The following is a 16,198-nucleotide window of genomic DNA, read 5'->3' as shown; positions in this document are numbered from 1 at the left end:
TTTCTCTTCTATTTACATTGTCAGCTCTTTGGGGCAGGGACCATCTATTTGTTCTGTTTGTACAACGCCTACCACAATGGGCTCCTGACCCGCAAGTGGGGCTCACAGCCATGCCCCATCTTTTTAACAAAAGAAATATTAGTGCAGAATTCATGTCCCCCACAAATTCCCCCCAGCCCCCCTCAGAATAATGCATTGTCAGGGAGGTGCTGCAATTACACCTTTCACCCACCAGGGGCTTCTGTGGCGTCAGAAGAGAGGGCAGCTGGCTCACCCTTGGAGCAGCCAGGCGCAGAGATGGAGGGGGCATTTTGGCCTCCCCCCCCCACACTTCTACATAGGTTCTGGCACCCTTGGCTCACAGGCGCTACCCCAATTAAAATAACGAATGATAATAGTAAAGTAGAAAGAGGAGAAGACAAGAGAGAAGGAGGGGGAAAAAGCCAAAGTCCCCACTGATTTGGGGAAGTAGGAAGAATGAGGCCATTGGTCTATTTTGATTATGACAAGAACTGGTTGAAATTATTTCAATTACTTTTTCATTGAGGTTTCAGTTACATTTTGTGGAAAAAATCATGTTAATATTTTCAGATTTTGACAGGATTTTGAAACAAACAAAAAATCCAAAACTCTTTGTTTCATGATTGTGGGAGAAAATCCCCTTTCCTTTCACTTTAAAAAACAACACTGCTTTTATTCACCTGAGTAAAACAAGGAGAAAAAATAGAGAAAGCGGGACATTTCCCACCAAAACAAAAAGTAACGTTATTGAAAAATTTAATTTCAATTTTTTGTCAAGAAATGAACGATACAGAACAAACCGTTTTTTAAAATTTTCATTCAATATATTTACCTTATACTGACCAATGCTAGTTCTGACATTTGTGTAGGGAACTCAGCGCAATGTGTAAGAATTATAATAAATAATAATAATGCCTAGCTCTTACATAGACATGGTGGGTGAGTTAATTTCTTTTATTAGACCAACTTCTGCTGGTGAAGATATTACCTCACCCCTGTGCTAGGCCTCACCCCTGCGTATAGCTCTCGTATAGTGCATTTCATTTGTGGATCTCAAAACGCTTTCCAATTTTTAATGCATTTATCCTCACAACACCCATGTGAGGTAGGGAGGTGTTATTATCCCTCATTTACAAATGGGGGGAGCTGAAGCACAGAGCGGGGTGGTACTTTGCATAGGCCAATGGGACGATGGAGTACCCCTGCAGAGACTGTCATTGACTTGAGTGGCAGAGGAAGACCGAGCATACCTCTCAACCCTCCACCCCGCCAGTATGTGACACCAGCAATTGTAATATATGAAAAGGAACCAAAATATGTGGAACACCTGGGTTTGGTTGTGCCTCATGCCCTAATTAACTGATTGTAATGTTCTTTTAATTATAAAACCTGTTTTTAAAGGATATCTTCTCACTGTGACAATTATAAACCTGTTTCTTTTAAAACAGAAAACTGGGAAAACAACTTATATTCTAGCCAACTATGACAGCTCCCCTGCATGGGTTATTTTAGGCCTTGAGCTCTGGGCTGCCAATCCCCAGCACAATGCACTACTGCTTCATACACGAGTAATTGTCATTTATGGGGAGCAGCCACTAGAGGTGGATTTGACACATACTTTACCAGTGGATTATCGAACAGTTTGCTAGACGGCAGTATAATCTTGCAGATCAGGATTCCAAGAGTCTAGCCCTGATTCTGGCACAGTAGTATAGTGGTTCGATGAGGTGCTGTATTGAAGTGTCAGAAGAAGAGGTGCTGGAGCAAACTGATATTTTTAAGTAACAAATCACCAGGCCCAGATGATCCAGCCATATGGTCTGAAGGAGTTCAAGTATGAAATGGCTGAGCTGCTAGCAAAGATATGTGATAGCTCATAAAAAGAACTACTGTACCAGAGGACTGGAGGATGGTAAATGCTGTACAGTAGAACCTCAGAGTTATAAACACCTCGGGAGTGGAGGTTGTTCGGAGCTCTGAAATGTTCATTACTCTGAAGAAAACATTCTGGTAGTTCTTTCAAAAGTTTACAACTGAACATTAACTTAATACAGCTGTGAAACTTTACTATGCAGAAGAAAAATGCTGCTTTCCTTTTTTTTTTTTTAGTAATTTGCGTTTAACACAGTACTGTACTGTATTTGCCTTTTTTTTTTTTTTTGTCTCTGCTGCTGCCTGATTGCGTACTTCCGGTTCCCAATGAGGTGTGTGGTGGACGGGTCAGTTCGTAACTCTGGCGTTTGTTACTCTGATGTTCTACTGTACCTGTATTTAAGAAAGGCTCTAGGGGTGAGCTGGGGAATGACAGACCAGTGAACCATACATCATCTGTATCTGACAATTTTGTTGAAATTATAACTAAAATTAGAAGAATAAAACACCTGGAAGATGATGATATGATACGGTCTAACTAATGTGGTTTCTGTAAAGGGAAATTTTGTCTTAGATTGTCAGCTCTTCGGAGCAGGGACTGTTTTTTTGTTCGGTGCTTGTCCAGCGTCTGGCACCGTGATCCATGACTAGGCGCTATTGGGATATAAATAATAATCTGTTAGAAGTCAGGTATAAGGAAAACCACTGACATAATGTATTTAGATTTTCAAAAGGCCTTTCACAAAGTACTTCAGAAGAGGCTACATCATCATGGGGTGAGAAGAAAACTTTTGTGGAGGTGGATCAAAAACTGGCTAGAAAAGAGGAAACAAAGAATAAGAACAAATGACCAATTTTCATCATGGCAAAAGGTTAATAGCAGGGACCACAAGGTACCGTATTAGGTTCAGTTTTGTTTAATATATTTATTATTTAGCAAGTGAGGTAGCAAAATTTGCAGCTGACACAAAGTTGTTTAGGTTAGTCAGAATCAGAAAGAACTGTGGGGAAATTCAGAGAGACGAAACCAAACTAGGTGAATGGGTAACATGATGGCAGATGAAGTTCCATGTTGATGATGTAAAGTAATGCACATTGGAGGAAAACATTTGACACTGAAAGGCAACTGATTCAAAACTGAGCAAATACTTTTCACTCAAATCATCACTAGACTGTGGAACTCACCGACACAGGATATCATGGGTGCCAAGAATTTAGTAAGATTCAAAGGCGGACTGGATGTTTATATTGATAACAACACCAAGAGTTATAACAGTTAATGCAAACTAAGAGTTTTGGAAGAGATATACAACCTCATGTTTCAAGGTTCAAACACATCTCTAATGCTTTGGGAGATCAGGAACCAGGTTTTCCTGGGAGACAGATTACACCACATCTTTCAACTGTGCCTTGCACTTTCCTCTGAAGAATCTGGTCCTGGTCTCTGTCAGAGCCAGGATACTAGACTAGGTGGATCACGGGTCTGATCCAGTCTGGCAATTCCTATGGCTATGTAACCAAAGCCCATTTAAAGTGACTGAATGGCTAAATCGTGGAGTTATCCTATTACAGACCTGAGTTCTTGTCCTACCTCTGCCTGAAGTTACCTTCTGCAACATCTTTCCTAGTCCAGAGCTTAACTACTCTTATAGTTAGAATTTTTTTCCTACTATCTAACCTAAACCTTTCTTGCTAATGATTAAGCCCATTACTTTTGTCCTACCTTCAGTGGCCATATAGAACCATTGGCCACCATCCTCTTTACAACAGTCCTTAACATATTTGAAGACAGTTATCAGTCTGCTTCCCTCAAAACTAAACATGCCCCGTTGTTTTTAACTTTTTAACCTTTCCTCATAGGTCAGATTTTCTAAACATGAGATCATTTTTGTTGCCCTCCTCTGGACTCTCTCCAATTTGTCCACATTTTCCCAAAGTGTGGTACCCAGAATTGGACACCGTAGTCCAGCTGAGCCCTCACCAGTGCCAAGAGTGGGACAGTTACCTTACATGCTACACTCATTAATACACCCCAGAATGATGAGCCTCTTTTGCAGCTGCATCAGATTGCTGACACATATTCCTTTTGTGATCCACTATAACCCCCTCCCAAGCCTTTCCAGCCATACTACCACCTAGCCAGTTATTCCCCATGTTGTAGTTCTGCATTTGATTTTTCCTTCCTAAGTGCACTTGTCTTTACTGAATTTCATCTTGTTGAATTCAGACCAATTCTCCAATTTATCAAGGTCCTTTTCAGTTCTATCCCTGTCCCCCAAAGTGCTTGCAACCCCTCCCAGCTTGGTGTCCTCTGCATATTTTAGAAGCAAATGCTCCACACCATTATCCAAGTAATTAATTTAAATATTAAATAGTACTAGGCCCAGGACTGATCCCTGTGGAACCCCATGCCCTCCCAGTTTGACAGCGATCCTTTGAGAACTACTCTTTGAGTACGGTCTTTCAATCAGTTGTGCACCCACCTTATACTCATTTCATTGATACTAGACTGTATTTCATCGATACTAGACTGTCTTGTGGGACTGTGTCAAAAGCTATAGCACATCTACTGCTTCGCCCAATAGTTTGGGACTCATGGCTACCTGGGTTCCAGCTCACTGCACGTTGCTGTAGGGTACAGATTGAGCATAAAGGGAAGAAGGAGGATCCTGGGAAGTACAGGCCAGTCAGCCTCACCTCAGTCCCTGGAAAATTCATGGAGCAGGTGCTCAAGGAATCAGTTCTGAAGCACTTAGAGGAGAGGAAAGTGATCAGGAACAGTCAGCATGGATTCACCAAGGGCAAGTCATGCCTGACTAATCTAATTGCCTTCTATGATGAGATAACTGGCTCTGTGGATGAGGGGAAAGCGGTGGACGTGTTGTTCCTTGACTTTAGCAAAGCTTTTGACACGGTCTCCCACAGTATTCTTGCCAGTAAGTTAAAGAAGTATGGGCTGGATGAATGGACTATAAGGTGGATAGAAAGTTGGCTAGATTGTCGGGCTCAACGGGTAGTGATCAATGGCTCCATGTCTAGTTGGCAGCCAGTATCAAGTGGAGTGCCCCAAGGGTCAGTCCTGGGGCCGGTTTTGTTCAATATCTTCATAAATAATCTGGAGGATGGTGTGGATTGCACCCTCAGCAAGTTTGCAGATGACACTAAACTGGGAGGAGAGGTAAATACGCTGGAGGGTAGGGATAGGATACAGAGGGACCTAGACAAATTAGAGGATTGGTCCAAAAGAAATCTGATGAGGTTCAACAAGGACAAGTGCAGAGTCCTGCACGTAGGACGGAAGAATCCCATGCACCGCTACAGACTAGGGACCGAACGGCTCGGCAGCAGTTCTTCAGAAAAGGACCTAGGGGTTACAGTGGACGAGAAGCTGGATATGAGTCAACAGTGTGCCCTTGTTGCCAAGAAGGCCAATGGCATTTTGGGATGTATAGGTAGGGGCATTGCCAGCAGATCGAGGGACGTGATCGTTCCCCTCTATTTGACATTGGTGAGGCCTCATCTGGAGTACTGTGTCCAGTTTTGGGCCCCACACTATGAGAAGGATGTGGAAAAATTGGAAAGAGTCCAGCGGAGGGCAACACAAATGATTAGGGGGCTGGAGCACATGACTTATGAGGAGAGGCTGAGGGAACTGGGATTGTTTAGTCTGCGGAAGAGAAGAATGAGGGGGGATTTGATAGCTGCTTTCAACTACCTGAAAGGGGGTTCCAAAGAGGATGGATCTAGACTGTTCTCAGTAGTAGCAGATGACAGAACAAGGAGGAATGGTCTCAAGTTACAGTGGGGGAGGTCTAGGTTGGATATTAGGAAAAACTTTTTCACTAGGAGGGTGGTGAAACCCTGGAATGCGTTACCTAGGGAGGTGGTGGAATCTCCTTCCTTAGATATTTTTAAGGCCAGGCTTGACAAAGCCCTGGCTGGGATGATTTAGTTGGGGATTGGTCCTGCTTTGAGCAGGGGGTTGGACTAGATGACCTCCTGAGGTCCCTTCCAACCCTGATTTTCTATGATTCTATGATTCATAGCCTGCCTTTGTGGCAGAGACAGCCTGATTCAGCCTAAATGTGGAACCATGCTGCAAAATCCAGTACACCTGAGAGGTGTACCTGTGTGAGTTGTGCAGGGGAGGAACAGACCTGGAAAGCGGGTAGTAGTGAGGTGTGGGGAAGGACACTTGCAGGAGGTGCGTGTGTGGTAGAAGTGCTGGCCGGAAGGTGATGCTCACAGGGGCTATGTGGGGGTATAGCTGGGCAGGGAGAGAACACTGGTAGGGGTTGTTGTTGGGGGTAATTAGAGGAGCTGGCCTGGGGGAGGAGACATTTGTAGGCAGCTGGCCGTGCAGGGATTGGGAGGAGTATGCTTGGCTGCAAGAGCTCAGCAGGACTGGGTGGGGGAGGTAACAGTGGGGGGGAGGAGGGGTGCAGAGAGGGTTAAATTGGTGTGGGGTGAGCAAGAGGGGGCATTTGCAGAAGATCATCTGCTGGGTGGAGGGTACTTATAGGAACGGGAGTGATGGTAGCAATGTCGGGGAGGCACTCGGGGGAAGCAACGCTGGGGGATCCGTAGCAGCTCAGGGTCAGAAGTTGGGGGTAGTAGTAAAGGGAGACAGGGCAGTGGGGGGTAATTTGTGGGGCTCGGTGTGATAGCTGTATCAGGGGGCACTGGGGGGGAGTAATGCAGGGGGCAGAGCTGTGGGGGGCTCTGTCAGGAGCTGGGAGTCCCAGCTCTAGGAGTGCGGGTCTGTGCTAGGGGCTGGGGGTCCCAGCCCCATGGGGCAGGGCAATGTGAGGAGCCGGGGAACCCAGCCCCAAGGAGGCGAGCTGGGGGGACTGTGAGAGGAGCTGAGGGGCCCAGCCCAGGGGGGCTGGGCTGTGTGGGGGCTGTGTGATGAGCGGGGGTCCCAGCCAGGTCTGGTTAGGCTGGGGAGCAGCTGTGTGAGGAGCTGGGGATCCCAGCCCCGGCAGGCAGGGCCATGGGGGGCTGTAACAGGAGCTGGGGGTCCCAGCCCAGGGGGATGGGACTGTGGGGGGGCTGTGAGAGGAGCTGGAAGTCCCAGCATTTGGGGGGCTTTGTGAGGAGCTGGGGGTCCCAGCACTGGGGTGGCCGGGCTGTGAGAATAGCTGGGGGGTCCAGGCCCAGGGGCGTGGGGTGGTGAGGAGCTAGGGTCCGAGCCAGGGGGGCTGTGAGGAGCTGGAGTTCCTGGCCCAGGGGGGGCGGGGCTGTGAGGAGCTGGGGGTCCAGCACTAGGGGGCTGTGGGAGGAACTGGGGGTTCCAGACCCAGGGGGGCTGTGAGCATGGCAGGGAAGGAGGGGCTGTGTGAGGTTCTGGGGGTCCCGGCCTGAGGGGGGCGGGGCTGTGGGGAGAGCTGGGGGTCCCGGCCCCGGGGGGGCTGTGAGGGGATCTGGGGGTCCCGGCCCTGGGGGGGGGTGGGGCTGGGAGGGGAGCTGGGGGTCCCGGCCCGGGGGGGCTGTGAGGGGAACTGGGGGTCCCGGCCCCGGGGGGGGGCGGGGTTGTGTGAGGAGCTGGGGGTCCCGGCCCGGGGGGGCTGTGAGGGGATCTGGGGGTCCCGGCCCGGGGGGGCTGTGAGGGGACCTGGGGGTCCCGGCCCCGGGGGGGGCGGGGCTGTGTGAGGAGCTGGGGGTCCCGGCCCGGGGGGGCTGTGAAGGGATCTGGGGGTCCCGGTCCCGGGGGGGGCAGGGCGGTGGGGGGAGCTGGGGGTCCCGGCCCGGGGGGGCGGGGCTGGGGGGGACCTGGGGGTCCCGGCCCCAGGGGGGGCAGGGCTGTGTGAGGAGCTGGGGGTCCCGGCCCGGGGGGGCTGTGAGGGGATCTGGGGGTCCCGGCCCCGGGGGGGGCGGGGCTGGGGGGGACCTGGGGGTCCCGGCCCGGGGGGGCTGTGAGGGGATCTGGGGGTCCCGGCCCGGGGGGGCGGGGCTGGGAGGGGAGCTGGGGGTCCCGGCCCCGGGGGGGGCAGGGCGGTGGGGGGAGCTGGGGGTCCCGGCCCGGGGAGGGGCGGGGCTGTGAGGGGACCTGGGGGTCCCGGCCCGGGGGGGCTGTGAGGGGAGCTGGGGGTCCCGGCCCCGGGGGGGGCGGGGCTGTGAGGGGAGCTGGGGGTCCCGGCCCCGGGGGGGGCAGGGCGGTGGGGGGAGCTGGGGGGTCCCGGCCCCGGGGGGGGCGGGGCTGTGAGGGGAGCTGGGGGGTCCCGGCCCCGGGGGGGGCGGGGCGGTGAGGGGAGCTGGGGGCCCCGGCCCGGGGGGGGCGGGGCGGTGAGGGGAGCTGGGGGGTCCCGGCCCGGGGGGGCGGTGAGGGGATCTGGGGGTCCCGCCCCGGCCGGTGTCAGCTTGCAGCGGGAGCTCCACCCCCCCGGCCCCCCCCGGTGGCGGGAGGGAGCGAGCGAGCGAGGGGCCGGCCCCGCCGGCGGGGGAGCGGGGAGGGGGAGGCAGCCGCGCCCGCCCGCTGCCCGCTCCGCACTCGGCCGGCGCCGCGCCTCGAAGTTGGGCGGGCCGGGCGCACCATGCCCCAGCTGCCGCCCGCGGGCGGCGACGACCTGGGCGCCCCGGACGAGCTGATCCCCTTCCAGGACGAGGGCGACGAGCAGGACAAGGGCGCGGGGCGCGGCTCGGCCCACGGGGACCTGGACGAGCTCAAGTCCTCGCTGGTCCACGAGTCCGAGAACCGCCGCGCCAGCGCCTCGGGCTCCGACTCGGAGGTGAGGGGCCGGGGGGTCTGGGGGGCCGGGGGCGCCGGGGGGCTCGGGGCAGCGCTCACCCCTCTCCCCTTTGTGTCTCCCCCGCAGGCGGAGCGGCCGCCGCCGCCGCAGCCCCGCGAAAGTTTCCAGAAGCCGCGGGACTATCTCGCCGAAGGTATCGACCCCTGCCCCGGCCCCCTGCTCCCCCCGGGGCCCCGGCCCCCAGCCCCCCAACCCGCCCCCTGGGGTGCCTGCCCCCGCTGCTCCCCCCGGGGCCCCTGTCCCGCCCCCAACCCGCCCCCCTGGGGTGCCTGCCCCCGCTGCTCCCCCCGGGGCCCCTGTCCCGCCCCCAGCCCCCCCAACCCGCCCCCCTGGGGTGCCTGCCCCCGCTGCTCCCCCCGGGGCCCCTGTCCCGGCCCTCTGCCCCCCCCAACGCGCCCCCGGCCCCCGCGGCTTCCCCCTGGGATCCCCGCCCCCACTGCTCCCCTCGGGGCCCCTGCCCCCGCCCCCCTGGGGCTTCCCCCTTGGATCCCTGCCCCCGCTGCTCCCCTCGGGGCCGGCCCCCGCCCCCCCAACCCGCCCCCCTGGGATCTCTACTCCCTCTGCTTCCCCCGGGGCCCCTGTCCCGGCCCTCTGCCCCCCAACCCGCCCCCCTGGGATCCCTGTCCCCGCTGCTCCCCCTGCCCCCCAACCCGCCCCCCTGGGGCTTCCCTCTGGGATCCCTGCCTTCCCTAGCCTGCCCCCTCTGCTCCCCCTGTCCCGTGCCCCTTTCCCCAGCCCTCTTCCCACCCCTTCTGCTCTCTTCCCTCCCCAGTTACCCCTGCCCGCTTGCCCCCCTTCTGCTCCTTCACTCCCCTGCTCCCCACTTCCCCGCCCCATGCGCCTGTGCTCACCCTCCCTCCACTTCCCTTTCCCCCTGGATCCCCCTCTCCGGGGCCGCCCCCGGCAGTTCGCCTTGGACGGGAAGTTTCCCTCGGGTCCCTGCGCGGCTCAGGGTCCCAGCCCCGGCCTGGAGGATCCCCCAGCCCTGCAGCCCTCCTTGATGTTTACATCCTTCGGATACTTGCAGACGCTTAGCAAGACTTTTAACCTCTTTGTTTTCTTCCTCCGTGTCCGTCGCCCGCCCTCAGACTCTCTCCTCCTCCCCCCTGCTTACCCACCCCTTCCTCCCTGAGCTAGGCTTACTCCAGGGAAGTAACCTGAGTGTAGATACTCGAGTTAACTCTGCAGTGAAGACCTATTTCCCCCCCTTCTCTCCACCCCAGCTTTAACAACTTCAGCCGCTTCTACCATCTTCCCACTCCCCGGGCCCTTGGCCTGCTCCCAGCCCCACCCTTGTGAAAGCCCCTGGCTGAGCCTTTTCTTTTCTCCCCAGTAGTGAGAAGACAGCAAGATGGAGGTTTCTTTAAGGGGCCCCCATATCCAGGTTACCCCTTCCTGATGATCCCAGAGCTGGGCAGTCCCTACCTGCCCAACGGAGCCCTGTCCCCTGGCGGTGCTCGCACAGTAAGTGCTGCTCACTTTGGTTTGGCCCCTCTGCTGTCAGGAGAACTCCTTTCTCCCTGCAGACACTGTTCAGCTGTTCTTTCACCCTAGCTGAGGAGAGACCCCTGATGTCCAGGGACAGTGTATGTGGTCTGGGGGGCGGCTTTTGCTGTCTTGCGGAGTAGAAATGTCTGCTCTGACTCTTGTTTTGCGGCGTTGATTGCATAAAAGTGATCTTTTGTAAAGTAGCTTGAGGCTGCATTCTCATCCTACTGATCTGACAACATGAGTGCTGGGGGGACTGCCCCTGTGGTGAAGTTAGATTGTTTTATTTGGAAGCTGAAGAGATGAGTTGGGTGGTTTTTCGTATCCTCATTCGTTTCCATGGGGTGCATACGCTCCTCTTCACAAAGCGAGACCTCTAAAGAATTGGCAGGGATGAGGAAAGTGGCAGAGTTTTGCTCCCTGATTCATTCTTCCTCCTTCCTGGGTTGATCATTCAAGCTGATGCAGGCAGCGTGTAATACCCTAGTAGATCCCCACTAAAGTCAGGGTCCATCCCCATGAGGATCAGTTTGTAAGGTTGGGGCCCAAACTTGTCCCTATTGCTCTTTAGGAAGTTATACGTTGTCAGGTTAATGATCATATATTTCAAACAAACACGCACATGCCCTAGTTTATTTGACTGATATCACCTTAGATTATGAAAATAGAACTCCAGAATATCAAATCTAATTTTCCTTCTTTGATGTTGTTTGTTCACTTTTTGCATTTCTCTCAGCTTGGAAGGTGAAAATAAGCCCCTTTCGGTGGCTGACCCGCAGTTTCATTGGGGGTGAGGCCCATGTTTTCATGCTGTGACCCCAATCCTGCAATTGAATGGGCAAGGGAAGACCAAGTGACTTCACTGAGATGGCACAGGGGCTCCTGTGCCGATCTGATTGCATGATTGGGGCCTCTGTATCATGCTCCTGCTTTGAGCAGGGGGTTGGACTAGGTGACTTCCTGAGGTCCCTTCCAACCCTGATTTTCTATGATTCAATGTTAAGAAGCCCTTTGGGGGCTATTGTAATACAAATGATAATGCATTAGTACTATGCTCTGATGCTTGGATTGCAAACATTGCTCAGGAACGTTTGCTTTAAAATTGAAGATTCCAATGCTGCAATTTGTTGCTCATACGTGGATTTCTGTGCCTGCGCAGACCCCCAGTGTCTTTAATGGGGGCGGCCCATGTGGACACAGCAGTCTGCCTGTGTGTGACAAATTGCAGGGTCAGGGCCGTGGTGTGTGTTTTGTAATTTCATGGAGTCGTTTCTCTTGGATCTGAGTGTTGTAAAAACTTTTTTTTACCACACAGGCACAAAAAATAAGGGATAGACTTGACTTGACAGTGTCTCTTTAATGAATATTTGAGGGGAAAATCCGAGATTCTCACTTGGTGGTGTATTTGTTTTGCTTAACTAGTTTCAGAGCAAGACCCCCAGCTCTTATCTGCTGGGGTGGAGCAGTTGATTCTGCAATAACTTTAAGTTCCACGCAAAAGAAACGTGCGTGCTGTTTGATTTCTGACTCCTGCCGTTTAAAACTTGAATGTAAATTCTGGATGGAAAACTAATAAAGAATCCAGTGGGGAGCCCTGTTACATGTGTAAACCTGAGAAACCTGACCATGGTTTTCTTCTGTTTGCCCTGCTTTTCTCATTTAAAGGGATCTCTAAGACTTTTTAAAGCTGTTAATGGGCTGACATTGTCTGTCTCTCCATCAGCGTTTAAAGAAGTGATTAAGCAAATTGACCAAGCGTTAGACAGAGTGCAAATGAGAGCAAATTGGAATTCCCCAGAACACAAACCAATGCCCCATCCCCAAATCCTTCTCTGTCCTCAGGAGCTCATTGTGTTCCGGTGGCCATTAGAGGTTCCCTGCCTGCATGCTTATCCCCAAACAGGAGCCTATTATTATCCTTTCCTTGGTGAGGTGCACACCTTATCAATGATCAGTGCCCTCCTCTGGGCTTCTGATTTAATTCTGGAACTTTTGTCGTTTAAGGTGAAGGGCCTGAACAAGATAAATGTGATGCCTGATTGGCTCTTAATAATGATTAAGAGAAGCCTGAGAAACTTTCCCAGCAGAACCGGTTAATTCTGCTGTCATCGTGCTTTTCAGCAATTGGAAGCTGCTCTATTCACTTGTGGCATTAAAACATACCTGGGGCATGGATGGCTTGTTTCCTTGTATGCCTGAAAGCAACTGGCACAAGGACTTGTACAAATAATGCTCTAAACTAATAGGGTTAGTTAGCATTGAAGGCTTCTCAATTCTTGTATGTTTTATTGCTTTGAAACAAAATGCTTTTAGTGACGTCCACTGTTCGGCCAGGTTTTAATGAATCCATTATTCACACTTGCCTTTGCTAAATTATTGATAGGAGGATTTTACATGCATTTCTACGAAGAGAACATAGAAGAAGATATTGTTCCTTTAAGCTGTGACTTAAATTAATGCTAGCTTGTTTACACCTATCTCTAAAATACGTTATCTAAAACCAGCTGGCTTGAACAATCATTTAGTGTTAAATGATGTTTGAATTATTAGCCATTTGGTTGTTTGTTCATTAACATGGGTCAATACTGCATTCAGCTGTATGACATAACTGTATTTTAATTATACAGTTACTGATAATTAGGCATTAGAACTTTTGGGCTTTCATTTAGATCTTAACAGCTAGACTGTACTTGCCTCGAGGGCATGATTATACAAATATGCCTGTGTGGCAGACAGTTGTGTGATGGGTAAAGGTTATAGTTGCACTTTGTCACCGTTATTTGTATTAATAAATTTCACAGATGATACTTGATTGGGAGGAATTGCAAGTACCAGTGAGGACTAAGAAATAATAAAAAGGGACCAAGTAAGATTAGAAACATTAGCCATAAAATAATTAATACTTTTATTTAATAAATTCTGGAAATTCAAGAAGACCAGAAGCGAGCTAATGTGTCCATATTTTAAAAGGGTAAACAGGATAACCTGGGTAATTATAGGCCTGTTAGCCTGACATCGATCTCAGACAAAATAATGGAACAGTAGTATGTGACTTTGGGTACGTCTACGCTACCCGCCGGATTGGGGGCGATCCGATCCAGCAGGGGTCGATTTATCACATCTAGTCTAGACGCTATAAATTGACCCCCAAGCACTCTCCTGTACTCAACCGCTGCGAGAGGCGCAGACGGAGTCGACGGGGGAGCGGCAGCAGTCGACTCACCGCGATGAAGACACCACCGTAAGTTGATCAACTTAGATCAATTCTCTCTCCCCCCCCCCCCCCCAGTGTAGACCAGGCGTCAATCAAAAAAAGAACTAAGGGATGGTCATATAACTAAGGCTGGTAAAGAGGGCTACTTAGCTGAAGACCACCTCTTTTCCAACTTGATACAATTTTTTAGTGGGACTACAAGTGGTTGATAAAGGTAACTGTTGATGTAATATGCTTGGACTTCTTTTAGGCATTTGACTTAGTACTGCACGACATTTTGACTAAAAAACTAGCATTGTTCAAAACCAGTGCAACACGTGTTTAAAAACAGGTTGACAGATCTCAAGACATTTGTTAATGGGGAATAATAATTGAACGGGGGTATTCTGATGGGGTTCAGAGGGACTTCTCATACAGGATTAGGTTGAGGATGTTTTTATCAGATATCTGAAAGAAAATATAAAATTTCATGTAAAGTTTGCAAATGTGACTAATATTGGTGGGGCGGTAAATGATGATGAGGGCAGGTCACTGATACAGAGTGATCTGGATTTTTTTGGTAAGCTTGACACAATCAAATACAATTCAGCCAAATGCATGATACATCTAGGGACAGAGAAAGGAGATCATGCTTACAGAATGGGAACTGCATCTTAGAGAGCAGTGATTCTGAAACAGACTTGGGGTGATGGTGAAACACCAAATGAACTTCAGCTCCCAGTGTGATGCTGTAGCTAAGGGCTTGTCTACATTACCCGTCTAGACGCGATAAATTGACCGCCGAGCGCTCTCCCGTCAGCTCCGGTACTCCACCAGGGTGAGAGGCGCAGGCGGAGTCAATGCGAGAGGGTCAGCCGTTGACATACCGCAGTGAAGACCCCACGGTAAGTAGATCTAAGTACATCGACTTCAGCTACGTTATTCCTGGGATGCATATGTAGGGGAACAATGAGGTGGTGTATCTATGTATACACCAGAGATGAGACCATTACTAGAATATTGTGTCCAATTCTGGTAACCACACTTCAAAGAAGGTGCTGAAAATTTGGAGAGTGTTTAGGGAAGAGCTACAAGAGGATCTAAGGACTGGACAACCTGCCTTACATGAGAGACTTAAGAAGTTCAGTCTATTTATCCTATCAAACAGAAGGTTAAGAAGCAATTTGATCGCAGTCTAAATTAACCACCCAAGATGAGGATATGTGGAGGACTTGTTATTCCAGCAGACAAAAGCATAAAAAAAAAAAATCCAACAGTAGGAAATAGAAGCTAGACAAATTCAAACAGGAGGTAAAGTGCACATTTTTAGCAGTGATGCTAACTTAGCTTTGCAACAGCTTTCCTAGGATTGTAGTGGATTGTGTATCATTTGACATCTTTAAATCAGGTTTGGGTGTCTTTCTAAAAGATATGTTACAGCTCAGTCAGAACTTGTGAAGTTGGTGTAGGAATCACTTGGTGAAATTTGATGGCCATTGTTATGCAGGAGGTCAGACTATCTTAATGGTCCCATCTGGCCTTAAAATCCAAAACTGTTAGAGTACTGCCTAGAGGCCCTAGCCAATGCGCTAGGCACGGTACAGACAGATAATCCCTGTCCTCATCCTGAAAAGCTTAGTTTAAGACAAGATTGAACAGATGAACTCAGCAAATGGGGAAGAGGGAGATGGTAATGCGAACAGTAGCATCCTTTGGCATAGAGAGGGTTTTTAGTAATTGAGACAAATAAAGGGATAGCCCTAGTCTTGACTGGCCATTATTCGCTGTCGGTGTTTTGTGGGTATCTCAGTAGAAATGAGTCTTAAAAGGAGACTTGAAGGAGAGTGGGGCTTTATGGATTTTTTTTTTTTTTTGAGAGAGAGAGAGGATGTTCCAGGCATAAGGGAAGCATGGGGTGTGGAGCTCAAAGATGATTGTGGGAGAAACAGGCTCATGCATGATAGAGGTTAACTGTTATTGATGGAGTGAAAGGTTGACAAAGCAGTAAGGTAACAGAGTGGAAAGGTAGGGCAGGGTTACTGGGAATGGACTTAAAGATGAATGCAAGAAGCTTGTCTTGGATGCAGTGGAGAAGGGGAGGGGGGGTCAGAGGATGGAATGGAAGGGGTGATGTGATCAGGCCACTTAAAGGTTTTAGCATCTGTTTTGAATGGACCCATATGGGGACAAATTGAGATTCTTCCTGGAAATATGTAATTAATCTTTCTGGGCTATGGGGTGGGTGTGGGAGTTTGGAAACAGATACTCAACAGGAGGAAGATGCTAGGAAAAGATTCTTGGAGTGATGATGAGCAGCAAATTAAAAATGAGTTTTCAGAGCCCTAAGTATCAGCAGTGCAGTTTTGAGCTGCAGAGACATTATCTCTAGATAGAAAGAACAGGAGTATGTGTGGCACCTTAGAGACTAACAAATTTATTTGAGCATAAACTTTTGTGGGCTACAGCTCTCTAGATAGGGAACTAGCAGCTCCCATATATGAATGGCATCCACTGTTGAGGCATCACATTATGAGAAAGATATTGACAAACTGGTTGGGGATCAGAGAAGAGCAACCAAAATGATCAGGATTGGTCTGTCTGTCTTGTGTTTCTATATGATACCTATAATGATGGTATCTAGCTGCTGGAGGGATTGACTGTGGAGAGATTAAAAGAGCCAAATATGTATAGGTTGGCTGTGAGACAATTAAGGAGTGTAAAAGCCAATGAATATTTCCTCTCCAACCTGCTGAGGATAGGGAGCAATTATTTAGGACAATACGTAGAGAACAGAACTGGGAACAATGGTATAAAATTAAGTAAAGGAATACTGTGATGCATTGAAAACTTAAAATTACAAGCTGTTATATTAAGT

The 16,198-nt window shown here is 50.3% G+C and overlaps 1 protein-coding gene across 5 annotated transcripts in view; it reads left to right on the top strand.

Moving 5' to 3' along the window:
* The first annotated feature begins 8,411 nt into the window (after window positions 1-8,411).
* TCF7L1 (transcription factor 7 like 1) overlaps window positions 8,412-16,198 on the top strand; it is a 102,539-nt gene continuing 94,752 nt past the window's right edge. For 4 of the 5 annotated variants that reach the window (XM_074940297.1, XM_074940302.1, XM_074940296.1 and 1 more), the window contains exons 1-3: window positions 8,412-8,621; window positions 8,709-8,775; window positions 9,976-10,106. In XM_074940297.1, coding sequence (XP_074796398.1) covers window positions 8,427-8,621; window positions 8,709-8,775; window positions 9,976-10,106 — 393 coding nt within the window. In that variant the 5' untranslated portion in view covers window positions 8,412-8,426. Of the gene's footprint in view, window positions 8,622-8,708; window positions 8,776-9,975; window positions 10,107-14,009; window positions 14,229-16,198 lie in introns of those variants that run through there. The other variant, XM_074940300.1, reaches the window with a different exon arrangement.

Source organism: Natator depressus, chromosome 26, assembly GCF_965152275.1.
Source record: "Natator depressus isolate rNatDep1 chromosome 26, rNatDep2.hap1, whole genome shotgun sequence".
Lineage (NCBI taxonomy): Eukaryota > Metazoa > Chordata > Testudines > Cheloniidae > Natator > Natator depressus.
This window is presented reverse-complemented; position numbering and strand designations above follow the sequence as displayed.